General features: G+C 42.9%; 1 protein-coding gene across 2 annotated transcripts in view; it reads right to left on the minus strand.

Moving 5' to 3' along the window:
• The window catches only part of ATP6V1A (ATPase H+ transporting V1 subunit A), a 34,384-nt gene extending 7,862 nt beyond the window's left edge, over positions 1-26,522 (minus strand). Inside the window, exons 1-12 of one of the 2 annotated variants that reach the window (XM_069866653.1) lie at positions 26,433-26,522; positions 11,812-11,906; positions 9,997-10,125; positions 8,261-8,475; positions 7,388-7,525; positions 6,730-6,881; positions 5,770-5,932; positions 4,456-4,564; positions 3,542-3,664; positions 3,339-3,453; positions 2,150-2,213; positions 1,176-1,379 (exon numbers count right to left, since the gene is read on the minus strand). In XM_069866653.1, the coding sequence (XP_069722754.1) occupies positions 1,176-1,379; positions 2,150-2,213; positions 3,339-3,453; positions 3,542-3,664; positions 4,456-4,564; positions 5,770-5,932; positions 6,730-6,881; positions 7,388-7,525; positions 8,261-8,475; positions 9,997-10,125; positions 11,812-11,893 (1,494 nt within the window). In that variant the 5' untranslated portion in view covers positions 11,894-11,906; positions 26,433-26,522. Of the gene's footprint in view, positions 1-1,175; positions 1,380-2,149; positions 2,214-3,338; positions 3,454-3,541; positions 3,665-4,455; positions 4,565-5,769; positions 5,933-6,729; positions 6,882-7,387; positions 7,526-8,260; positions 8,476-9,996; positions 10,126-11,811; positions 11,907-15,333; positions 15,520-26,432 lie in introns of those variants that run through there. The other variant, XM_069866643.1, reaches the window with a different exon arrangement.
• Between the last annotated feature and the right edge of the window lie 531 nt (positions 26,523-27,053).

The following is a 27,053-nucleotide window of genomic DNA, read 5'->3' on the forward strand; positions in this document are numbered from 1 at the left end:
CAAAGGAAATTAAAGAATGCCTGTAAAACGGAGCCATATGTCATGACAGAGGTTTCCACAGGGAAGCCAGGTAATTGCCAGTTTTTAGAAAAAGCAGACAGACATCACTTCTGTTTCTGCAGGCCAGCTTGTAAATGCCAACACCTCTGTTCTCCAGCTGGCAAGAGAGTTTCTAATAAAATGCAACCCTTCAGATGACTTCAACAGTAAAGATCAGTTTATATTACTTCTCTAACAAAGATCACTCTCAATGGAGTACTATCGTAGATCGCAAAAAAGGGCACTTCAGCAGGACTAGAACAGGGAAACAAGTGAAGTTTAACTCCAGCATTAGATGCACTGCAACCTAATTTATGTGAGAAAACTAACATCAAGCCAAGGTTTATCCAGTCTAAAGAAGTATTTGTCATTAGAAGTCAAACAACATGTAAGAAACAAGAGTTAGAGGCAGGAGTGTCTGACATGAGCCAGCGGTGGGCCCAAGTAGCCAAGAAGGTCAATGGCATCCTGGCTTGTACTAGAAACAGTGTGGCCAGCAGGAGCAGGGAAGTCATCCTTACCCTGTACTCAGCACTGGTGAGGCCACACTCAAATCCTGAGCTCAGTTTTGGGCTCCTCACTACAAGAAAGACATTGAGCTGCTGAAGCGCATCCAGAGCAGGGCAATGAAGCCACTGAAGGGGCTGGAGAACAAGTCTTATGAGGAGCAACTGGGGGACTGGCATTGTTTAGCCTGGAAAAGAAGAGGCTGAGGGGAGACCTTCTCACACCCTACAACTGCCTGAAATGAGGTTGTAGTGAGGTGGGTGCTGGTCTCTCCTCCCAAGTAGGAAGTGATAGGACAAGAGGAAATGGCTTCAAGTTGCATCAGGGAAGCTTCAGATTGGATATCAGGAAAAGTTTCTTCACAGAAAGGGTTCTTGGGCACTGGCACAGGCTGCCCAGGGTGATGGTGGAGTCCCCATCCCTGGAGATGTTAAAAAGACAGGCAGACGAGGTACTCAGGTTTAGTAGTGCACAGGCATGGTTGGACTGAATCATCTCAAAGGTCTTTTCCAACCAAATGATTCTGTGATTCTAAGTCTGGTCTAAGATATGGTCCAAAGCCTGCACTGGTGACAAGGAAGTAGAGGATGGCTCACCAACACCACATTTCCTCACAGCTGGTTACTCACCTTCCCCACAAGCTGCACAATCTCTGCAAGGTCCTCTTCCTCTTGTAGGATCTCTTTGGCCTTTGTCCTGAGAGGGACAAACTCTGTAAAATGCTTGTCATAGTACTCATCCAGGGCACGAGTGTATTTGCTGTAACTGATCAGCCAGTTGACAGAGGGGAAGTGCTTGCGTTGTGCCAGCTTCTTATCCAGACCCCAGAAAACCTGTCAGAAGCCAGAAAGATCGACCAGTGTTCCAGATGAAAAACAAACTCAAATAATTCAAGGCAATAAAAAAAAGCCAAACGCAACACAGAAAAGAAGTTTGAGTAAAAACAACATTGCAAGACTATCACAAATGAAAGCCTGAGAGAGAAAAAGAGTCTTCCTTCTGTTCATTTAACTACGGCAGTGACTTCCAAATACACTTCCCACAAAATGATGCATCTTTTAAACTGAGTTCAGACTTATTCAGCTTGAGACTCCTTGTGAGGGAGAAATCAGCCATTAAAAAGACAATATCAATAGTGGAGTCTAAGTGGAGACCTTTTAAATCTAACTCCTTTTCCCAAAACTGGGCTGCAATCAGTTGCAAGACATTCTTCTCCCAGTCAGGTGCTCTGGGGACTTTTTTGGGGGGTCTCAATGCACCTGTTGAGAGTGGTCACTTTCCATCTCAGCTGAGTGCAGCCACATTTGAAGTGCAACTCAACAGGCAGCAATTGGGAAGCACATGGATATTCCTGAACAGTCAGCATTAGAAGGAATTGCGATCTTTTCCCCCTCTTCCAAAGGGGTCTCAAACATGTCAGTTTGGAAAGACCGTCTCGCAAAGTCACCTTTTACACTGTTAGAACATTTTCCAAAGCACTCTACAAAGCTGCCTGTGTCACATCAAAGCTCTCGCGCCCCAGCCACTGGCACAAACACACCGAAGCACAATCATTTTGAGTCTAACAAAGTGGACAGAAGAGCCGCAGCATTATGGGATGTACCTGAACAATGCCCAGTGTAGCAGATGTGACAGGATCAGAGAAGTCACCACCTGGGGGAGAGACACTGAGCAGGAAAAGATAAGGAAGAGTTATCAGTGTTGCTTTCACAGTTTAAACTGAAGTACTGAATGTATGACTGCACAGTTCAGTGATCGCAGAAACCAGAAGAGTCAACACCATTTCATGTTAACAGATTGCAAGCTTCCACTGCAGAAAGTGCTCAACGTGTCCCCACACAGATGCAACATCAAGCGTATCATGAAACACAGTTACATCAGTGGCTGATTGACAGTACCAAGGTATGATGTCAGTCACTTTAGCTCCAGGCAGTAACTCCCAGCTTGGATTATCAAACCTATCTCAATTGCAACAGATTCAGCAAGCATACGCATAGGACACCATGAAACCCAGTGCAGTGATTATTTTACAGAAAACAATATCTCAATTTGAAATTATTTCAGATATTCACTTACACAATAACCATTTCAACTTCATGTGAGCTCAACACCCTAATTTATGTCTTTCCAGAGATAAAAAATACATGTATCTTCCAATCTCAAAAGCACAATGCATTTCTGTACGTACACTGTGGACAGCAGAACAAAGCAGAGCAAAGAACAGACTCTAGGTGTTCTTGCAGATATTAAAGGTCCTCCTGAAAACGTGCAGGGAGGATATTTACTTTGCCCACAGTATGATATAAAAATCAATACACCCTAAGAGAACGTCAGGGGATCACATGCTATTCAGACATCGTGCCTTGAGATATGCTGCTGCATGTAATTCTACCCTATTTAAGCAAGAGAATCGTGAGTCATTATGCCCCCCAAGTGCACTCAGCTGCTGCTCCTGCTGCCTCTTCTTTCCTGCTCTGAGCACTTTGACATACTTTTCAGCGACAGCTCTAGGACATTCTGCCCTGAGACGTTTACTCAGATTGCTGCAAGTGACTGCTACTCCACACCTCACAGAACTACTTGTCCACATTCATTTGCTGCCCCCACAAACAATTTAGCAGTAGTTGAGGGTGAACAGAGACTAAATATCTACCTACTCGTTCGTATATTTTTAGTTCTGCAGCTACACAGCACAACGTTACCTTCTTTTTGTCTGAAAAGAGGTACTTTTACATTCAAATTCACAGAGGAAGAACTGCAGCCAACGCAAAGCAAAGAAATGCAACACTCACGCTCCAACAATGCTGACACTGCCTTCCCTTTCAGGATTTCCCAGACACTTCACTCTGCCAGCTCGCTCATAGAAAGATGCTAGACGGGCACCAAGGTAGGCTGGATAACCACTGTCTGCAAATACCAACACACAGCAATTGAGTCAAAGGCTCGGGGTTTAAGGGATGCATTTAGAAGACTAAGCTGAGAAAAGACTACTCACCAGCTGGCATTTCAGCCAGTCGCCCTGAAATTTCTCTGAGGGCCTCAGCCCACCGGGAAGTAGAGTCTGCCATCATACTGACGTGATAGCCCATGTCCCGGAAGTACTCTGACAGGGTGATCCCTAGAACAAAGACAACAGCGTGCTGCAGATACAGTTCAGAAAGGAATACTATGCTAGTCTGTTCTCACTAAGATGCTAGTAAGCCACATTATTTAAGTTTACAATTTGATGGCAATAGACACTGAAAATTCTTCTTTCTTCCCACAAGATCATGTTCTTGCTGTCTTTTCTTCATTCACCACTTCTCACTGTCCTCATTTTTGCTTAAGAACCTCTCTGGCTGATCTTGCATTCCTGTGTACTTCTTTGAGGATACACAACAACGTCATTGATGTTACTCCTTGCCTCATTGAAGCCACGAACAAAGCCTCTTACTGTAAAATGTCTCCTTCCCTTTCAAACTACCACAATGCTGCCATGAAAAAAGATCATGTTTTATATGAGTTATCTGACAACTTCTCATAAAAAAGAATTTAAAAATCCTAAGAGCCTGCAAACGTAAGAAGATTAGCCTGACAACTCAATACTATTCCTGCCCATTAAGCCAGTGTATTCATCAGCAAAAAGCTATTTAGAAACAAAAACTTACATTAATTAAAAAAATCTACATGAGAGCTGATGCTGTAAGTTCACTTCAAGAGCAAAATCAACTAAAATTTGAAAATGATAGTTATAAACAAGCAGGTCAAATCAAATTACAGTACTAGGACTTTGTGCAGACAAGGTCTGAAAGGGTTGACTTCTGAAACCAAGCATGTTTCTTGGTACTAACCATCTCAGTAACCGAAAATAATAGAGCATGATGGTATCCTCTACCCATGCAGCCTTTTCCAGCCTCCTGTAAATCTTACCTGTATAGATAGAGGCTTCTCTGGCAGCCACAGGCATGTTGGAGGTATTTGCTACCAGAGCTGTTCTCTTCATGATGCTTTCCACCTTGCCGTCAACCTCCATTGTTAACTAAAATGCAAGGAAAGAAAAATAAATAAAAAAAAAAAAGTAACAGTAGCAAATATTTTTGGGGTTTTTTGTTGTTTGGTTTTTTTTTTTAATATCTTACTTGCCTTGTATCAGGATACTCCTCTCAAAGCTACTCTACCAAAAGCAGAAACTCGATTGAAGATTTCAGGACACTATGCTGCTTTGCCTTCCAGATTGCACACAGCTTAACTCTTCCATGTAAAAGCCTCAGCCTTATCTTATCTTCTGCAATTGGCAAGTCCTTATTGATCCCATTCAAATAACTAATGGTAAACCCACTGCATAAGGAAGTACATTATCCTCACTCAGCCTACTAGGCTGAGTAAGAGCCAAAAATCTTCGCCTCCTCTGTCATATGCCCGTTAGGATTAAGAGCTTTTTTTCCCCACCAACACCGATCAGAGCTAGTCTTTTGACAACTGGACATAAAATAACCCAGGTGAAGCCTCACAAGCACCTGAAAAACACAATGCATATCCTGACAATTGTGTAGAATTCCACTTCTGAATATCCTGGGATATACTTTTTTTCATGGCCACTTCAGCTTGCCTTTCTCATCTTGTAATCAGTCAACACACCAAGGCCTTTTATCCCGTATTCCTGTCAGGGGAGTTTCAACCTAACAGCTCAGACTGTTTTCTGGTTTCTTTCCCATATTTTACAGAAGACTCTGCCACACCTAACTCACTAACATATAACATCAGGTAGAAGGATTGGTAAACTTGTTGCTACCTTTTCTTTTTTTTATCTTTTAAACCAGGCATTTTCTACTTCCTTCAGAAGGTATTCCTAACATGTCAAAAATAATACCCGCTGTTTGTATCACCACCCTGTAAATACAGATGCTGCATTCGCTATGCATGGTTAAGCCAAATGTTAGACATTACCCGTCAAAGGGAAAGTGCTTATAACTGGGACAAATTACACCCTAGCATTCATTTTGGCTTTACTTTAAACAAGCTAAAAGGTAGACCCAAAAAAACCTCCAGATGTTTACTGAGGGGCACTGAAATCATTCCTGAATGAGCAAGAAGGGATTTTTGCTACTACAGTCAGAACTTGCAGCAGGGAGACAAGATTATAATTTCAAGTCACTCGACCAATATGATATTTTATTCTGTTACAATACCAGTACAACAGCAAGTCTTCCCAAGGTTTATTCTCCATGAATTCTCCATACTAACCTCAGGGAAATCTCTCAGTACTTCAGACATTTCATTTCCTCTTTCTCCACAGCCTACATAAATGATGACATCACTGTTCGAGTACTTGGAGAGAGACTGAGAGATCACAGTCTTCCCACAACCAAACGCCCCAGGAATCGCTGTTGTACCCCCTTGCACACACCTGAGTAAAGAAAAAGGACTCTGATTTGGAAGGAACTTAAAACAAACTTAGTTTTATTTTCAAATAAAACTCACTAATTAAAAGCAGAGTGACAGGAGTGGCATTCAGTGTTCTGGGCGAGAAGCACAGAGGTATTCTGCTAAACCAAAAGACTGAGGGAATAAACTATCCTTTTGTTCTACTGTCCTTGGAGTACACGAGTTATGCTGGTACAACAACTAGACTTCCAGGCTTGAAACATAGCAGTTTTCACAGCTGGAAGCACTGATGGAATGCGAGCGTTAAAAGAATGACTGTACTTAGCTGTGCATTGTAAGAATAAACAGCACAGTATTTTAGGATCAAAATTACTGAATTCATTGTCTTGGAAGTTAGCTGCTTAAATGAGCATTTTGTTTTACAGTTAAGTGCAATGGTTTTCCTAAGTGGTAACCTCAAAACCATTAGGATCTACACACCCTCAGGACCACAGAAAGTGATCCTACTTGTGTGCTCGAACAGAGATATCAAGCTTGAAAGTATCTAGCCATTCTATAGATTTGGTGCAATTATGTTTAATTTATACTTGTCCATTCTTTTCTAGACTAATGCATTAGAATTATCTTGTTAACTTCCTTCTCCTTTTTGCATCAGTACGTTCTCCTGCCAAATACAGAAATATGAGGCATTCAACTAAATAGTTTTTGAGATTAGTGAAAGCTTGGGGTTTGCTTGCCCTTCTAAAAAAAAATAAGACCTCTCCCTTCCCTTCAAAAGAGAGATTTCTTACCTACTAGAAAATAAAAGATAGCACTTACGGAAAGAGGGCATCCAGGACCCGTTGGCCAGTTAATAACGGATGATTGGCTGGTAACTTCTCAGTAACAGGACGGACTTGACGTACAGGCCAGACCTGGACCATAGTGAATTTCTCCTTCACACCTTCAAACTCCAGCTCCAAGACAACATCCTAACAGAGAGCAGCAGACATCTGAAGTAAGCAAACAGCTGCACGCTGGATCAGCAAGTGAACTGTCACCTCAACGACTGCACAGCTAGATCTTTGATACCACCACAGATTTCTCAGAACCTCAACACACCATCATCCTCTCCCAAGGCAAGGCTCTTTTCCATATTTCCAAAGCCACTGGGGAAGAAAAGTGCAAACCGAAGCTTCAACTGAAAACATACTTTTGAAGAGCAACTGAATTTCACGTATCCATAAGACCCTGCAGATCCACACAGAGGTCAGGAAACATGGGATCCTGCTCTGCCATTGGGAAGCCATACACATAGAAAGGAACTGCCTAAGATAATTCTGTGATCCCTGCAGGCAGGGTAGCATAAGCAATTGTTAACCGAGGCATCTTGTTGCATGAAATATCTCCTAGCTGGTGTCATGCAGAACAGAAAGAGTGCATCAGCCATATGAAAGAAAAATGGAATATACCAGCAACTGCTCTTTAGGAGACTTACTGAAGTGTCATAGTTTCCTGGCGGAGCAATGTATGTAACTGTACCCCTGTTCCGTGGGGGCAGCATGATTTTGTGTTTGATAAGGGAGTTTTCATTCACCACACCATAAATATCTCCACCAGTGATGTGGCTGCCGACCTAAAATAAGAACAGGCCTATTAGTCAGAAGTGGGAACTACAGTTTTAAAAAGAACCTTGACAAAGAACAGCATAAAGTAACTATCACTGTTAAGTCTAGCACCGCGATTACTCCCTTTATAAATGTGTTGTTACAGCACAGTAGCATATCTACATAACTCATTACCCTAAAAGCACATTGCTAGCAACACTATCTGGGCTCAGACACCTTTCAAGCTTCAGACAGCAGCAATTACTGACTGATGCAATGAATTCTCCTCATTTCTTTTATGCCTCTCAACTTAATGTGTTACATTGAGAAAGAATGGCATATGCTAACCTGTACGGTTGGAAAAAAGATGCTGCCAGGGGCTACAGCCATGACACTTTCCAACTCTAAGGTACCTTCACGATTTGTGAAACATGTGCTGCATTCATTCTTTTTGTTCAGGTAACACCCACTCATGCTAATGCTCAGTACAACTTCATTAGCTTCCTTGCTGTTTTGTAAATACATTAAAACTTCACAAGTTTCTCATATGCAGTAACAACACATCATGAGCCACATCAAGTAAGTTTTGGTGATCCCCGTTCCGGTCTCAAACATCACTACCACCTCCTACTACCCCTTTTTACAAACTTAAATGCAGCATTAACCCTAGTTCCCAGCAGTTACAGCCCTGGCACACTGTTCCAGACCCAAGCTCTGCAGGAAGAGTAGCAAGAGTTCTGAAAGACAGGCTTGTTAGAACCTACCCGCAGATTTTTTGAAGGCGTGAAGTCCCATTTGACATCTCGGCTCAAAGCTGACACGTTGACACCTCTAGGGATATAGATACTTTTGGTCAGAGCGCTAATGTCTGAAAGCGGCCTCTGGATACCATCAAAAATAGCTCCCATAATGCCAGGCCCTAGTTCCACTGACAGGGGTTTGCCAGTACGGAGTACAGGATCTCCTACAGAGACACCAGCTAAAGATTTGCTGAGGAAAAGTTCATCCAGAGAAAAGGAAAGAAACAGGGCATCACATTCACAACACCTTAAACCACTTTTCTGACTTTCAGGTAATATTTTTATTACTGTATTACACACCATCATTTGAAAAGCATGTAGGCTTTATACTAAACTCAATGTGAAATTGCTAAAGCAACAAAGCTGTTCATCCTCCAGAGAGGCAAAGTAGGGGTAAATATTTTGCTTTATGACCATTAGTTCAGGTCAACCATATAGATGAGTTTACTGGAGTGCCAGGCAGCAGGATGACATAATGTCAGATATTTCTTAAATCTTCAAATCCAGAAAACAAGTTTGACTTTTAAAGTCAAACAATGCTATGAAATACGTATTTTTTTGCTCCAGAATTTGTTAGAGGGCAAAACTATTTTAACCTTGAGCCTTGCATACCCTTCTTGACAGCAGCCTAATTTTAAAGGGAGTTTGTCCAAGACCAGCATTATTATTTCTCTCCTCTCTAGAATCAAGTTGTCCAGTCTACGCACTGTCTAAGCTCCACAGATGCACAATGAGATCCTCTGCAAAGTACCAGCAGTTTGGCAAAAGGCTCTGCTAGAACACAAAAGAAGCCCCCAAAACCCTATGCAAGAGCTGAGATTATTTGCAAATTGACTTCAGAGAGCCCTGTGACAGAGCACTTTCATCAGAAACCTAACAATAAACTATATTCAAACTTAGTCCATGTACTGACGGGAGGCTACTAGATGTTACAATGATGATGCCATCTAAAATGTTAAATTATTAGGTATAGACAGGAGCTAGTCACCAGTTTACTATTCTGCTCCTCAGGACAAAGCTTTGCGAGCCAGCGCAGGTTTTTTTCTTAGCCTCTACAGATACACAGAGCCAACTCTTAAGTTAAATAGAAAATGAGGGGGGAAAAAAAAGTCTGACTTCAAGTTTTATGACCTCTTTTCTTGCATTCTCTTGTGCATAAGAGAAAATACATTTTAAGTTAACTAGATGTTAGAATACACACTGCATCCTAGCTGGACCAAGAGTCTGCAAGCGCACTTGCACAAGCAAAAGGAGTGATCTATTACATCTGGCAATCACTTTACCCAGAAGAAGACATTCTGCCCACTTTACATTTCCTGTTTAAGAGTTATACAAGCATAGTTTTCAAAAGCAAAGAAGAAACGCAACAAAGGCTGCTTGGTAGTTTTGCCATTCACACTGGACATTTGTCAAACAACTACCTTTAAAAAGAGCTGTAACGTTTAAATAAAAATCAACTTCAACTCTAAAGGAGACATTATTTGATTTTCACTTAAACTAAAAAAAAAACTCCTCAGTATCAGACAAGTATGATTTACCTCCAAAGCATCAGAATTCACAAAACACACACAAAACAGCTGTCCTGCTGGCACCAGAACTGCCATGCACTGGTCCCAGTCAGCTTTGTTCATCGTCTTCTCCCCAGTTACCACCTGGACTGCACAGTCTGGCAGGCCCAGAGGGATCAGTGAAAAGGATACATGTTTCTTCATACACCTGGACAGTTGCCAAATCACCTTCCAGTCGGATAATCTCCCCCACCAGCTCGCTGTGGCCTACTCGTACCAGTTCATACATAGCAGCCCCTGCCATGTTGCACGCCGTAACCACTGTAGAAGACAGGCGGATAAGTGAATATTTTCACTGTAGCTGAGGAAATTTACTTACCAGAGGTCAGTAAGGACTGCACAGCATAAGCCTGATATTACCCCAGATCACAAGCATGTTCTTAATTTTACAAAAGGAATAACTTGGCTACCACAAATCTTGACATTTTTAGTTATAAATCCGAAGAAAAAGTTCCCGTGTTCTTTTCACTCTGTTCCTTTATGCTCAATAAGATGACACTATCAGAACATATTAGTTCACAATTTATACCATAATCTCTCTTATCTATCTTGACAGATGACGAATGTTTAGGGTTTTACAGAGGCAGTGAACTTTGATAGACATTATATAGGCACTTGTCTCTAAGTTAGCTGGGCCACAATCCCGCCTGACTAAATTAAAACATTCAAGAAAACGAAGAAGCTCACCTGACAGCTGGTAGTTACATAAACCTGAGGTGAGGATCAGCATTTTCAACCCACTCAAACCTCTGTTTACCTTGGTAGCATCTGGATGCCAACATAAACTATTCCCACGTACAGATCAAGCCAAGCTGCTTGCTAAAGGCAAGCCATGTCCCTGTATCCAGAGTGGCAGATACCTACAAAGCTTTTAAGGAATTGCTATTTTGATGTTTTATTTTGTAGAAAAGTGATGTAGATACCAAGGCACTTAAATTAACCTTCATCAGATGAAGAATGTTTTATAGCACGTTTAGGGCCTGAAACCTCCTACTGTTTTCAGTTAGATATCAGCAGGTCGTACAAGAGGCTAAGGTACTTTAGGACAAAATTTATCATGTCTTTTACATTATAATATCAATCTTGCATACACGGTCATGTATTTACACAAAAATACGTCTTCTACGTCTTAGGGAAAAAAGCTCTATCAGTTTAAAATTTTTTTAAGTATCACTTCCGTAGTGAAGAAATTGGCAGTTAAAGAACAGGCATTTATTTAGGTAAATATGAGCCATGGGATTTTCTTATTCATCAAATAAGCTGCATTATCAAAAATATATGCCATTCTTCTGTTCTCACATTCCCATTTTGTCCTTCAGCTCTTGAGGAGAAGGCAGGAGGGAGCAGAAAAAACAGTACAGTCTGCACATATTCAAAAGCTGTTACTATCAGAGCCTAAAGAAGCTATTTAAGCTGATAAAGACAGAGGCAGAGTCCTCTGCCTCCCAGTTGCACTATCGCCACTTTGTCACCTTCCCTGACCCTTGTAGCTCCTTGCTGAGCTCCTCCAGTTTGCGGTGTAGTAACATAGAATGGCTTGACACAGGCAGTATTCCAGAGAGTGCGGGGTCAAACTGCGTTTCAGTGAGAATGGATTATGCATTTCACACCCTTTTAAAGAAGCTTAAAACACTGGGCCTGCAGGTTTCTGACCAAGTGGCTTTATTTCATCCAGAAAGCTTATGACATTTTTATTATTATTCATCAGCCTGCTTCTGTTCACTGCATTTTTAAATAAAAATAATTAGCAGTAGCATCTTGTCAGTGTATTTCTTAATATTTTATCAGACTATAAGTCAAAGTCATTGATCCTTCTTAAAAACCAGCCTTACCCCCCACAGAGCTCTACTATACCTCTCTGCTTCCGAGTTCACTTCCAAGTTAACAAGACTAGTAAGACACTAGAAGAAACAGAACCTATGATTTCCTTTATAAATTAGTACCTACCGGGTCCCGAGACTCCATGGACATAGCCAACAAAAGCCTCTCTGTCCTCATCACGGATTTTGGGTAGCTTGGAGAAGTCCATTTTGGCTGTTCAACTGTACAGAAGGAAAAATGGAGTCAGTCCTGAAGAATACACACATGTACTCGGTTCCTCCTATTCTTCCACTCTGCTGTCTCCTTGTTTCCAGTCAGGAAGAATTCTGAACATAAATAGTCTGAAGTACCTTAACCACACTGACTTTAAAGGTGTAGAAAGTTAAAAAGTAACTCATTTAAAATAAACGAAAGAACTAACATCACCTATTGCAGAAACACAGGGGTAGAACATCACTCCATACTACGCTCCACAAAGCATAGTTAAAAACACAGTTACACTCCAAAAACGCCATACCACCACTGGAATTTTTTCAGGCCTAATAACAGGATATTTAAACAAGGTAAAATATCTGTGGTCTTCCACATCTCATCTACTCTACTTCAAAATATGAAGTTTTCCAAGATTCTGAGTGAGAGGTTGTTCTGGGGTTGCTTTACCTTCTGGGGTTGCTTTTTAGTCTCTAAAAAGCAATACCGCAAATATTAGTGGTGAAAATTCCATTTTAGCTCTCTTAATCTGCTGAATCTGAGCGTTCAGAGGAAGAAACATATATTTTCACCAACATTAGCACACAAACACACAAGTCCTCTGTGTGCATCACAGCTAGGTATCACGCAGTCTTGTGTCTCAGTGAAACACAGGGAGCTTTGTGGAATTGTGCTGAATAATGGCTGAAAATCCAGCTTGCAACAGTTAAACAACCAACTGACATCTCCTGCCCCTAATCATTTAGAAAATTGAAACAACTGACACAAGAAAAGCTGGTTTAGAAACAGACCTCCTCCTCCATCCATCTTTGGGCTGTAACTGACAGTCGGGGTGTCCTGCCTCTGGTGCCGATAAGAGTCTGTAATGGCTTTGCTGTGTTGGCCCTTAACGTGCTTTGTGTTACCTTGGAAACTGAACAGTGTTAAGAGAACTGCAAGGCAACTCTACCCATTTCTACTGTAGTGACACACGGTACCGCGCTGGTGAAAGGTGCGGTTTGGCAGCCCCAGCACGCCATGCTCTCTGTGTACACACAGGGCCCGGCCAGCAAAAGCTCATGGTTCGGTGAAGAAAATCAAGTGACGCATCTGTTGACACAGTCCTTGCGAGAAGCTTAACCTAACTCAGCACCTTTTGCAAGATGGCAAATACAGAGGCATAGTCAGGCTTGAGAACCCGCTCTGTGGACAATGAGGAAGACAACTACACTGCCAGCTCTTACACTATCATTACAGGATGCTTCTCTACCTGCTCTTCAGGAGCAGTAGGTAGTTGCTGTTCTTAAAATCTCATGACTGTTTTCCAGCTTTTTAACACCATATTACAGAGCCTCTTTATATTTAAATGTTTTAAACCTATGGCTCTGCTCTGCAAGAAATGGATCTCCAATGATTCCAAACTTCTATTCATCCAGAAGGAAGAGCTTCTTCCAGGTTCCATGTCTGGCTGGAGTGGATTGTGTAACATGGCTACTGCTCATTCATTGCCCAACAGCCACCCCAACAGTCGATCACGACTCGGTCACCAGCTGGGAGCAGAACTGCTAACTGTTCTGGAGCTCGATGGCCCTGCAGGTCAGATATCCATTAGATCCCTCCCCTCTCCACAGCAATCTTTTGTCCTTTAAGCTGCCTGTTGCTCAGGCCCAGAAGACAATTTCAATTTCACTACTTATTTCTCAAAAGTCTAGTCTAGCAAATGGCAGAAGGGAGGCCCTTGCAAAGCAAGGTGCAGTCCCTGAGCATCAAGGTAAGAGCTGGTTCTGATCAGACCAACAGGACGACTACTTAATCTTATTTGCCTTTAACAATTAAAACATTGCAAAACTAAAGCACAATTACTGTTCATACTGAAAAGACACAATTGATCTTATAAATACACATCCAAAACATTTACTTCAACATACCATAAAGAACATCTCTATGGTCCTACCACCAAAACCTTCTACAGAAGTACAACAAAGAGAGAGCTCAAAAAAAATTTGTGTAACTGAACTAGTGACGCTGTTTGGCAGTTAGTATAGGCTCCCATATGGAAGAGTTAATTCACAAAGGCAAGGAGAGGCAGAAGAACACTGGCCAGTTTTAATTTAAATCAAATTTTCTTCATATCCAAAACCTGCAGGTCAGCTAGCTGACCGCCACTTGAAGCGATGGCTTATCTTTCAGGGGCACAAATCAGAACCTAGGAACAATCAATCTGCAGTTAAAATGGCATCATGACACCCAGCACCTGCCTCTCTTGTTCCTGTGGCTGCTCTGCTCCCTCTCTCTTCCAACAGCCACCTTCCCAAATTACTGGCCTTGCCAACTCAAACAGAATGGGATCACTCTGCTACACTACCTACTAACACATCGATAAACCCTGTCTTTGTCCTGATCTTTAGCATCTGCACCAACTGCTTTTGAACACACACCTATTACTATTCCGAGGGCAAAAGACACGGTGAATTTCTCCCCACCTTTGTTCCATCCCTCCTATGCACCTCCAAACAAAGTACATACAGCCTAAAAGCCAATGCTGACCCAGGCAACCGACCTCTTTTTTATGAGGCTACACATCTTTCAACATCTAACACGAATTAAGGGGAAAAAAAATGCTGTTATTTGTCTCTGCATACTTTTATCATGCTTGTGTATTAATGTTATGGATTTTCATTCTAGACAGAAAAGTGTTTGAGGGCAGGAATGTTGCTTTACTTACCTACACTTAAATGTTTTCATTGCCAATACTCACATAAAATGCAGTTCTCTAAGGCACATCAGAATTTGCCAAACATACATGCGTGCAAACAGCATGTACTTGATCCAGAAGCCACGGTATCTTGCCATTTTAGAAATCTACTGAGTTCCTATGGCCTTTCACAGGCCTCTCGTCAACACTGGTTGTTAGGCACTACATGCAATCCACTCATACAAAGCTCACTAGCACACCTACACAGGGAATTAGGGTAAATTTAATTCCCTTATGAGCAAAGATGCATCTTGTATCCTTTACAACTTAAAAAAAAAAAGATTTTCCCTTGTCTTAAAGAGTTCAACAATTGACTTTAAGCGTTCTTTTAAGGTCACATTCTGCCTAACATGCCAGAAACCAAAATATTACTTGCTGCAGAACCATCTCCGATTGAAAGGTGATTTATTAAAACAATTTTATAGTCATAATTAAACAAGAAAGGGCCTATGGCCTGAGCCTTCTACCACAGCACAGCAATTTGGCTACAGAGTAACCCCAAAATGTAACCATCCTGCTCTCAATGCCAGAGAAAGCTGTTCACTATAACAGTTCCTTGTTTTTGCTTCAAACATTCGATCAGTTCCAGAATTTCCACAATTAATTCTTCAAAATTAAGACTCTAGTGAGATTTTTAGAAAGATCCTTCTTGCAGCAAGGAAGAAAACAGATGACTATTTTACCATATAAACACAGACTCTTACCTTATTTTGCAGAAACAGGGAGGAACAAAAATCCACAGGCCCACTGAAGTGAAGCCAGAATTCAGCAGTTAAGCTCCACTAACAAAATAATTGTCCTTCTAGTGCCCCTACACAGAGGGATGAGAAAGCCTGCTGCAGAGAGGAAAGAGATTTCTGACACACAGCAGAGGCATAACCACCTGACTTGATGAGTCATCAGTCTGTCTCTCCCCACCAGCACCGAGGAATGCCGCAATAGCAAATGAGGCTACCTAGAGCCCAGCTGAACTCCCATCTGTGTCCTTCCGACTGCACAGGAGCGAGCATCAGAAATTAAAAGCAGCATTCCACATTCACATTAAGAACTTCCTACAGAGCCAACAATCCCAATGTCTCAAACGGTACACACCACAATGTAAAAATCCTTGAAAGAGAAATAACGTGCTTCCTGCTAGAATCTGTCTACCTACCAGCCTTTCAGAGTAATGTATCCATGTCAATGTGTGCTTTATTCTGGAAGAGCTTAACAGAACAACTGCTTAACAACACACTGCACAAGGAGGCGCTGAAGACACTGCAATCCTAATTGCTTTAGTATGTAGAGCAGATATGGATTGTTGTCAAAATACGGAGTCTTGCAGGGCTTACTGCTACTGACTCGATGATCCAGCAGGTCCTTTCCAACCTAGCGATTCTATGATTCTAATGCAAGAACCACTTCCCCCAACTAGCAGAGGCACTGATGCAAATGCACAAGATCCAACACCTTAGCAAAGCAGATTCATGTGCCACTTCAAGTGACAGCTGCTAGAATTGGTTGTTGAAGACCAGACAGGCATAGGCATTGCCCTACACGTCATACAGGAGACAAGCAGATACATGGTCTCTCCTCCAAGAAGCTGCATGAGCTGAAGAGTTCCCTGCAGTCTTCGGAACTTCTTAAAACTATCTTCGCAAGTTCTATGATTAGCAACACTTCAAACTGGCAGAAAAGCTTAAATACGCTAAACTATAGTAAATAGCACAAGATCAGTAATTTAGAAGTAGCAGCATTACATTAATAAAGTAACCAGTGCTAGGATTCATTCTGCTGCAGTAATTTGGAAAAAGGTCATAGATTTCACTACATCTGAAAGACTCATGTGTTTTGACATCCTCCAGTAGAAAAACTGAGTCAGAATAGAAGCTCATACATTCTATATGCAAGAAAACTTAATAGGCATATACAGTAAAACACAGCTAAACAAACACCTCTTTCTGTTCTTAGTAGAAACCTAGACATTACAGGACAGTAAAGATCCACAATCCACATGGGACAATGAGCTTAGTGTCACATTTGAATCATGCTTTAGAATCAAGATTGCTAACGTTTACTGTGTTCTCCCGAGGAGACTTTGGTACAATGCATAAATCCCACTTCCTGGCTGTATGAGGATGTGTTGCAAAGGCCTCATAAATAACTGACTAATTACTACCATAGATTTCTTGTAACTTGGACACTTTGTGCTTCCTCTTCCAACAGACAGGATTTTTAAGAGGAAGTACTAATGAAAAATACAGTGCTGAAATACTAGACAAATGCAGAAGTTCAGGAGCATTTCTGCATCTAGAAACCATGATATTGCCCTAGAAGAAACAGCATGCCCAGAACTCTAACACAGGTCACTTGGAAGGGAAGCCAAATAATATTCTCAGGAAATCTGCTCCTTCATACTATGCAGAGTTATAATTTTACTGTAACACAGTAGGGAAAATGACTCCAGAGTTCTTAGCCTCCATACAACAGAATTGTTGTGGTTGGAAGGCATCTCTAGAGATCATCTAGATCCAACTTCCTGCTCAAAACAAGTAAAAACAGGCTGCTCAGGGCCACATCCAGCAGGTTTTGATTATCTCCAAGGATGGAGACCGCACAACTCTCTTGGCAACCTGTTCCAGTGCTCAGTCACACTTACAGGAGAGTTTTCTTATATTCAAAAGGAGTTACCTGTATCTTGGTCTGAGCCCATTGCTCTTTGTTATTTCAGCAAAAACTGCTGAAAAGAGCCTGGCTCCATCATCTTTGCTCCCTCACATTAGGTGCTTCTATACATTAAAATAAGATTCTCTAAGCCTTCTCTTCCAATGGTGTATTATCCCAGGTCTCTCAGCCTTTCCTCATATGAGGATGCTCCAAACCCTTAATGGACTTTGTGGCCCTTTTCTGGGCCCACTCCATTAAGTCCATGTCTTCCTCCTCCTGGAAAGCCTGTAACTGGATGCAGCGCTCCAGACACAGTTTCCCTAGAGCTTAACTGAGGTGAAAAAACACCTCCCTCAACATGCTGGCAACGTTCTTCCTAATGCAGCTCAGGATGATTATGTCGGCCTTCTTTACCAGAGGGGCACATTGCTGGCTCATGTTCAGCTTTGTGTCCACCAGGACCCATAGTCCTTTTTGGAAAAGCCATTTTACAGTCAATCCATCCTCAGCCTGCAGCAGGATGTGTGGTTATTCCTCCCCAGGTGCAGGACTTGACATTTAATTAACTTCATGATGTTCCAGTCAGCCTATTTTTCCAATCTGCCAAGATCCCTCTGAATGGCAGCAGAGCCCACTGGTATATCAAACACCTTCCAACTTCCTATCACCTGCAAGCTAAAAAAACCACGCCGGAGTGTCCTCCTGTGCTCAAGGCAGTGATGTGGCTTAGTCTTCTCACCACACAGAAACCAAGAAGCTAACTGTATCAACCTTCTTACCTTAACCTCAGAGTTAGAAGTATAATTGTTCCTTAAACTCAACAATATAAACATTCTTCCATTTAATTATTCATACAATTCCAGTTGCCACAGGGCACTTTGAGGCCACCTCTGCACTCAGTAGGTCAGGAATCTGCTTAAGTGATGCTCAGCTACATACTGTGGATCCACCTGCAACCATACAAAACAATTCATCTTTCATGCAACTTGTTCTTGGGTGTTATAAGGCCCCTTCTTCTCACATGAGGCTTGCTACTCCACACATACACAGTTAAATCCAGTTGTATTCAAGAAAAAAAGATAAGAAATAGAACTGTGCTGCCACCGTCAGCACCATACACAGTGGCTACAGAGCAAGACTGTGAAACACGGCAATTCATGAAGCGCATCACAAGCTCCTAACACCTTCTTCCTCAAAACAGACTGGGACTTACCTGGGGGTATGCCAATACATGCAAGCCTGATATTTCAGGCAAACATCATGCTTTGTACATAAGCTAACTATGTGTTTATATTTAATACATATATACGGCATAAGAGACTCTTCCCTACCACAAAGATGAGGTGTGAAGTCTGTTCACGCAAGAAATACCAATACCTCAAATTGTTATTCAAGCACTCAAGTTTTTATTGAGAAGCTTAGATTTCTTCAGTTAGCCCAGAACAGGACTAGAAGAACATTTTGTTTGAACGTGTCTAAGAATTTAGCACTAGTGATTAAACTAGATGGTTTTCCATAACTGCTTTGACCCACTGAAGATTTCAGCTCAGTAGCGAACTGTCCTTCTGACTACAGATGCAGTTGTCATGCTATATTTAAAATTAATAAAGATCTTAGTTTTACCAACTAAAATACTCTTGTTACTAGAGAAAACCACATTTGTTCACATGAAAGAAGTCTTCATCAGCTGACTGGCTATATGCTACAGTTTTCCATAGTAGGGTTTTCAACATCAGTTCTTTCCTCTCAGTCCAGAAGGTTTCTCCATACAAGCTCTAGAGATGGAAATGTATGAGCATCACCCACCCCCCACATTTCATACTTGCTACACTGCTTCACAAGTTTCCTACTGCAAAAAAATTAACATTCCTTTCAGCGTGCTACACATCCTGCCCCTTCTTCGGCTTGATAAAGACTTTCACATAAAATAAAGATCTAATGCAACTGAGATCCAAGCCATAACACACAATACTAATGCAATATTCACTTCTGTGACCCACAGTCATCTTCTTATCCTGATTCTGTCACCTAGCTGGTAGGGCTGAAAAGTTCATCAGCCCCCTGCTTAGTGTAATGTTCAGTCATTTCCTCTAGACCAGCAATATTTTCATTGACCTTACTAACATTACTGCAAAGCTAAAACCCACCTTTGCTTTTGTTAAATAGAAGTCACTCTACTTTTTGGCATCACTCCTTGAAATACTTTTTGTTGCTCTAACCTTTAAGATAATAAACATCAGAATGAGATGAATGCAAAGCCGTAAGCAATTACAGCAGCAAACTTGACTACAGATCAGTAGAGTAACTTCTGAATAGTTGAAGACTCTTACCTTAAGAGACGAAAGGTACACAATTTCATAAAACAACTATTGTTAGATTTGCAAGCACAGCTCAGTTTCACATGCTTAAACATATTAGTCATTCAGGCTCTCTGAAACACACTGGCTCCTCTACAAGCCTCACCACTGTCTAACCCCATGTCCCTAAGAGCAAGAGTTAAAATACTGAGCACAAGTTTGGAATAAGCATTTCATCATTACGCTTAAACTTTCAGAGTGGTCCTTAAAGTCAGGATATTATTGAATCTTCAGTTTATTACATGAGGTACTTGATGGCTAATTTGAAGAGCTGAACCAGGAGGAAGTTAGCATGAAAGTCTTTGGGAAACATCCAATACCCCTAGCAGGTAGAAGTACTCTTTTGCAGCACTTAGGTCTAATGAAACACTTGGTTGGAATGACAACACACACTGGCACTGGATTCTAGTAAAAGGAAATTAACCTGGGGTCGACTTTTGCTGTAACAGAAAACTTCATCTTTATGTTTTAAAGGAAGTTAAGCCGCATTTGGCAATTTTATGTTCAATTACCTGCAGCATTTACAGCTTCTTTAGGACAGAGCCCCTCCAACATATTAAATTCTAATATTGTTTAAACTACATATTGTGGTAGTTGTCTGAATATCTACCAGGTGAAGCAAATTTACCTCATAATAACAAAATCCTGACGACTTTAAGGATCAAGAGGAAATTAACATAAGAGAATCACCTTACCAATGTTACCTGCAATTAACCAGAAATACCATTTTATTTTTTTCTGAAGAGCTGTTTTTTATGGTACTACTATCATAATGAGAAACAAATTAAGGATATAAATGTAATAATGAGGAGGACCAAATGTTTGTCCCAGTAACTGAATTTCTTGGAAGATGCAGCTTCTTTCCTACAATATTAAAAACCAGTCAAGTCATTCTTCAGGCTATTAAAGGGAACTTGCATACCTGCTATTTCTCCAGCTAAAATAAACTATTCTAACAAAGGCACATTTTTCTCTCTATAAAGCTAGTAGCTTTTCCCGTAACCTTTCCATCTTTCACCACCCCGACCATCCCAGCCACAACACGACTGCTCTTCACGTACAGGGCACACAATGCAGACCAGCAGCACAGACATACAGAACACCTATCTCTTACATAGTTTTAATAACAAATCACTCCAGCAAGTGAAGATAGCTTATAGCATCCTAAAAATGGAACACAGTGAGGGGAACACTTAGGCATTTTTCTTGAGATGCCACCTGGCAAAAGGAGTTAGGTGGACAGACTTGTCAGCTGAAACTCAGCAGCACACCAGCGTTGCAACTTGGGCATGAAAATCCTTACAACATGAGCGATCTTCAACTGATTAAGAAGGACAAAGAGAAGACTTTTACATTACAGAGACAGCCTCTAGGAACACTGCTTCTTTCCAGCGTTTGCATCCACAATGGGTCCATTTTCAGCAGATGTTGTAGTTCAGTTAGCCGTTTAGCAGGATGAGGCTCAGCTCCCTGGGTCTTCAAAACTGTCTCAGCAACAGTCTTAAAAATTCTTCACATGATTACACTCATGTCAGACAGCTAACACAGAAATCTCAGCACTAAAAAAATGTGGCCACAATGCCAGCTTCCTATGCTTGTTCTAGTACTTCCTGATTACTTTTGATATGGACATTTTAAGACACCCACAATGGACTCCCCAAAATGTTGTAAACCATGACAAAAGTAAAGAACTGTAAACGGGCACCAGGCATGTATTAGATCACTGTCAGGCAAATTATTTGTAAAGAAAGTGAGCACTGACACTGAAATTCACCGTTGCACAAGTTCAGAGGAATAATCAAGCTGATGAAACAAGAAAATTAATTGAGCAGCTAACACTGATCTTCATTGACTTTCAGGACATAACCACACATACCTTACTGTTTTTCAGAGTAAGTGTACCATTTCATTAAGGACAGGCATTAAAAGGAAAAGCTTGTTATAGCAGCCTTATCATATATGGAAGTGTAAAAAGCTAGCAGTGAATGGCCAATCTTTCTAAGAAGTGGGGGTGTTTAGCTCTGATATAATTCCACAAACATGGGGAAAATAAATGCATAGACAAAATAAAGTAACCAAACCAAAAATACTTACGAGACTGCAGAACTTATTGCCATGGGATATGACCAAACCCAAGAATTTAGTACAAGCTTAGCCGTCCCCTTTCAAAGGAGGGGAAGGAGCAAACACAACAACAACAACAAAACGTTTTCAGAACATAAAAGAAGGTACAACAATAACTACCAGAAGATCCAGTCTAAGCCAGTTTTGCATGTTGGACTTTTAGGTCATTACTGGCTTAATCTGTACAAGGAGAAAAGGTCAAAAAGTTTAGGTTCATTCCACTTCCTCAGCTGGAATAGAGCTCTATTTCTGTCTGTCCAGTTGGAAAACTAAAGAAGTCACATGTTTTAAGAGAGTGAGTAAGAGTGAATGAGCATGATATTCCAGCTGACCACAATGTCCATTTTCCTTAGTATAAATCCACTCTAAAAAAAAATCATGTGGATGCCATTGTTCAACAATACCTCAATACTTCCAAGCCTAAAATTCCTCACTTTTCTTTGTACCAAATGACAGAAGTCTGGAGGAAAAATTCTAGGCAATGTAGTGTTGGGTGGTTGTGTGGAAGGACAGACAGAGAAACAGGGAGACAGACAGAGAAACAGGAAAAACATAGGGAATATTACTTGGCCAGCAATAGCATGCAAAATTTTATGGTAAATACCAATGTAACCAAAGACATCAACTAGGTTACCCTGTAATCCTCTTACTCTTTATAAAAGAGTAATTTGGAACACAATCTTAGCTCACACCCAAGCTCAAGGAAAAAATGTCTGTAGGAATTTTCAGGGCTCAGGAATTCAAATTATTATGGTACCAAAACACCAGAGGTGAAGTATAGTGCCTCTAAATGTACCTCCAGGGAATCACTTAGTAATCTGCTTGTCTATAGTGGCTTTGGATGACAACATGCAATACCAGTACCCATGTGGCTCTGGAAGATAAACGCACAAAGCCATATCTAGGCGGAAAAATTAGACAACAGCAGCAAACCGAAGCCTGCAGACTTTGCAAATTTGGATTAATGAGGTATATAACAGCTAATCATAGAATCATAGAATAACCAGGTTGGAAGAGACCCACCGGATCATCGAGTCCAACCATTCCTATCAAACACTAAACCATGCCCCTTAGCACCTCGTCCACCCATCCCTTAAACACCTCCAGGGAAGGTGAATCAACCACCTCCCTGGGCAGCCTCTGCCAGTGCCCAATGACCCCTTCTGTGAAAATTTTTTTCCTAATGTCCAGCCTAAATCTCCCCTGGCGGAGCTTGAGGCCATTCCCTCTTGTCCTGTCCCCTGTCACTTGGGAGAAGAGGCCAGCACCCTCCTCTCCACAACCTCCTTTCAGGTAGTTATAGAGAGCAATGAGGTCTCCCTTCAGCCTCCTCTTCTCCAGGCTAAACAACCCCAGCTCTCTCAGCCGTTCCTCATAAGGTCTGTTCTCCAGACCCTTCACCAGCTTTGTTGCTCTTCTCTGGACTCGCTCCAGAGCCTCAACATCCCTCTTGTGGTGAGGGGCCCAGAACTGAACACAGGATTCAAGAAGCGGTCTTACCAGTGCTGAGTACAGAGGGAGAATAACCTCCCTGGACCTGCTGGTCACGCCGTTTCTGATACAAGCCAAGATGCCATTGGCCTTCTTGGCCACCTGGGCACACTGCTGGCTCATGCTCAGTCGCTGTCAACCAACACTCCCAGATCCTTCTCCTCCAAGCAGCTTTCTAGCCAGACTTTTCCTAGTCTGTAGCACTGCACAGGGTTGTTGTGCCCCAAGTGCAGGACCCGGCATTTGGCCTGGTTAAACCTCATGCCATTGGACTCAGCCCAGCGGTCCAGCCTGTTCAGATCCCTTTGCAGAGCCTCCCTGCCCTCCAGCAGATCCACACTTCCACCCAGTATATATACTTAGATCCAGATAAGAGCTAACATAAAAATTAAGCAATACTAACTGTTCATGGCTGAATTTTAATATGAGCACTATCTGTAGAAAATGGTTCTTGATCTGGAAAATGGAAATGCTGCATTCAGAGGAAACACAGATCTCATTGCAACACAAGACTTCAACCCCCATTTGAACAATCAGCTGATACCAGCATTCATTTCCCAGCATTGCCTTAACTTCTCCTTCCCCATCCTCTCAAGCTAATGTCCGTGGTGGTTTATCAGTTTTGAATGCCATGCTTTGTTCCCTGATTATAAAATTAAATATAAGGTTTTTCCCCCCCAGATAATAGAGAAAATTGTTTTCAAGAAGACTTGACATAATAAACTGACAAGCACAGCAAAAATAACGTGCAGTATTTTGGTAATTCAATGACCCACAGACACTGATCTCACTTCACATATCTTTAAGCAAAATATAACAATGTGTAGACAAATACGTATGCTTGCTGTGCATTGAAAAAGCCTTTGAAAGTACTGCATAAAGAAGCCAAACATTCACCTGCTGGAGATCTGTGGTGCGAAGGCCAGAACAAACACAGCAACTTAAAATATACTGAGGTTCTGCTGCAGTTATACAAACTTCCACTTGTAAATGCCAGCCTACACTCGGCATGTTCTCACTGAAGTACTATACAAACGGGTGGGTTAATAAACCACCTTAAGCATGCTGTCAGCAGGTTCTCCTCCTTTTCCACCCCCTCTCCACTTCACCAAGTGGTATTAGCATTTGAAATACTGTGCTAGATCAAATAGCCAGTGTACTTGGCTGAAGTATTTTATTACAATGAACAAAACTATCATCAAATTGCTTTTATTCTCAGCTGGAGTGCAAATTCTCTGACGGAAGCTAGTAAAATCTTAGGAATAAATGTCTGTGGGCAACTGCACTGAATGGATAGATCTCGATACATACGCATCACATAAGCTGAAGTCACAGCTATCTATAATGTGTATAAAAACATCCAGAACCCAGTCACACAGAATTCACTTTATGACAAAATTTAAATTTTTAGTGTGATGTTTGTAACATCCCTTCTAAGTCAGGGTTTTGTCACTAGCTCCAGGGATAGAAAACATATTTGATTTGCGATTGGTATTTTCAACTGCAAAACAACAGGTGGGCCTTTTTACTAAGAAAGAGTTGGGGTCAGAAACCAACAGCAGCATTCCCATTCCATAACGCTGTTGCTTGCTCACAGCGGAGCTACAGTCAAAGCACAGATTAATTTCCACCCACCCAAGATGGTGAGGTGACCCAGCACAGAAACCCAGCTACTGCCATCACTTCACTTTATAATGGATTCTGGGACACCTCTTTGCTTTTCAGAGCACTCAGCACCTTTCTTAGTGGGAGAAGCCCCACTGGGGTGGTCTGCTCTCTTCTCTCTGTTGACCAATGAAAAGACCCAAGGGAATGGCAGAAAGATCATAGAGTCTGAGAATAGTTTGGGTTGGAAGAGACCTTAAAGATCATCCAGTTCCAACCCCCCTGCCATGGGCAGGGACACCTCCCACCAGACCAGGCTGCCCAAGGCCCCATCCAACCTGGCCTTGAACACCTCCAGATGGAGATGGGGCAGCCACAGCTTCCCTGGGCAACCTGTGCCAGTGTCTCATCACTCTCATGGTGAAGAAATTCTTCCTTACGTCTAGTCTAAATCTGCCCCTCTCCAGTTTATACCCATTGCCCCTAGTCCTATCACTACAAGTCTTTGTAAAAAGTCCCTCTCCAGCTTTCCTGTAGCCCCTTTCAGGTACTGGAAGATGTGCCAGTAAAGGTTTAGGTGGCATATTAGGGAAAGGTTCTTCAGTCAGAGAGTGGTGGAACACTGGAACAGTTCCCCAGAGAAGCAGTTATGGCACCAACCATGACAAGACTCCAGAAGCATTTGGGCAACACCCTCAGACACATGGTGTGAAGGTTGGAGTTGTCCTTTGCCAGGACAGGAGTTAGACTTCAGAGTCATTGTGGGTCCCTTACAACTCAGGTCATTCTGTGAGTCTGTTTTCCTTTCCTCCATGAGAAAAGGCCTCTCCTCCATGAGAAACACCACCAGGAAGGGCACAGCCACCATACTGGGCAACCTCTCCCTGACTCTCTCCAGCCAGACTCCACTGTGCAGGAAACCTGGGAAGGGACATTTTATGAGGGTGTAAAGTGACAGGATGAGGGGGAATTGTTTTAAATTGTAAGAGGCAGATTTAGACCAGACATAAGGAAGAATTTCTTCACCATGAGAGTGGTGAGGCACTGGCACAGGTTGCCCAGGGAAACTGTGGCTGTCCCATTCCTGGAGATGTTCAAGGCTAGGCTGGATGGGGCCTTAGGCAGCCTGATCCAGTGGGAGGTGTCCCTGCCCATGACACGGGGGTTGGAACCGGATGATCTTTCAGGTCCCTTCAACCCAACCCATCCTACGATCCCACGACCCGGCCAGTGGGCGGCACACGCTCGGCCTCCACCGCCCCGCCGGGCCGTGCGGGCAGGCGAGCGAGGCCAAGGCGGGTGTGGGGGTGCCAGGGGGTGTCCAGAGGCCCTGTCCGAGGAGACACCGGCCCCGCACAGCGCTCGACGGGAGCTGCTGCTGCCCCCCTCCCCCACTCCGGGCCCTAAGGCGGGAGCGGCCGTTGGGGCGCGCGTTCCCTCAGGACGAGTAACGCCGGGGAAACGGGGAGAGAGGAGATGGGGAGGAAAAGACGACACAGACACCATCACCCCCAAACGGCCCTCCCACCGCCTCCTTGGCACCGAGAAAGGAGCGAGGCTAAAGAGAGAAACCGCCTCACCTGCGCTCCCGCAGCGCCGCGTCCCTCCGCCGGGAGGATCAGCTGATGCCGGCACGGCCTCTCCGTTCCCTTCCCCCGCCACCGCCCGCGCATGCGCCGCGGAGTCCCCGCCCACTTCCGGACGGGGGCGGGGGGGGAACTCGCCCCGCGATTGGCTGCTGCACCCGCCACGTGACCACCCCATCCGCGCAGGAACGCCTCGCCCAAGTCACGTGGGGGAGAGGCATGGCCACGCCCCTCCTCCTCCCCTCCTCCTCCCCCATCCCATACCTCCTTCTCCTCCTCCTTCTGCCTCCTCCCCTGTGCCCCTGCACTTGGGGCACAACAACCCTATGCAGTGCTACAGACTAGGAGAAGTCTGTCTAGAAAGCTGCCTGGAGGAGAGGGACCTGGGGGTGTTGGTTGACAGCCGACTGAATATGAGCCAGCAGTGTGCCCAGGTGGCCAAGAAGGCCAATGGCATCTTGGCTTGTATCAGAAACGGCGTGACCAGCAGGTCCAGGGAGGTTATTCTCCCTCTGGACTCGGCACTGGTGAGACCGCTCCTCGAATCCTGTGTTCAGTTCTGGGCCCCTCACCACAAGAAGGATGTTGAGGCTCTGGAGCGAGTCCAGAGGAAGA

Source organism: Phaenicophaeus curvirostris, chromosome 1 (genome assembly GCF_032191515.1).
Source record: "Phaenicophaeus curvirostris isolate KB17595 chromosome 1, BPBGC_Pcur_1.0, whole genome shotgun sequence".
NCBI classification, from domain to species: domain Eukaryota; kingdom Metazoa; phylum Chordata; class Aves; order Cuculiformes; family Cuculidae; genus Phaenicophaeus; species Phaenicophaeus curvirostris.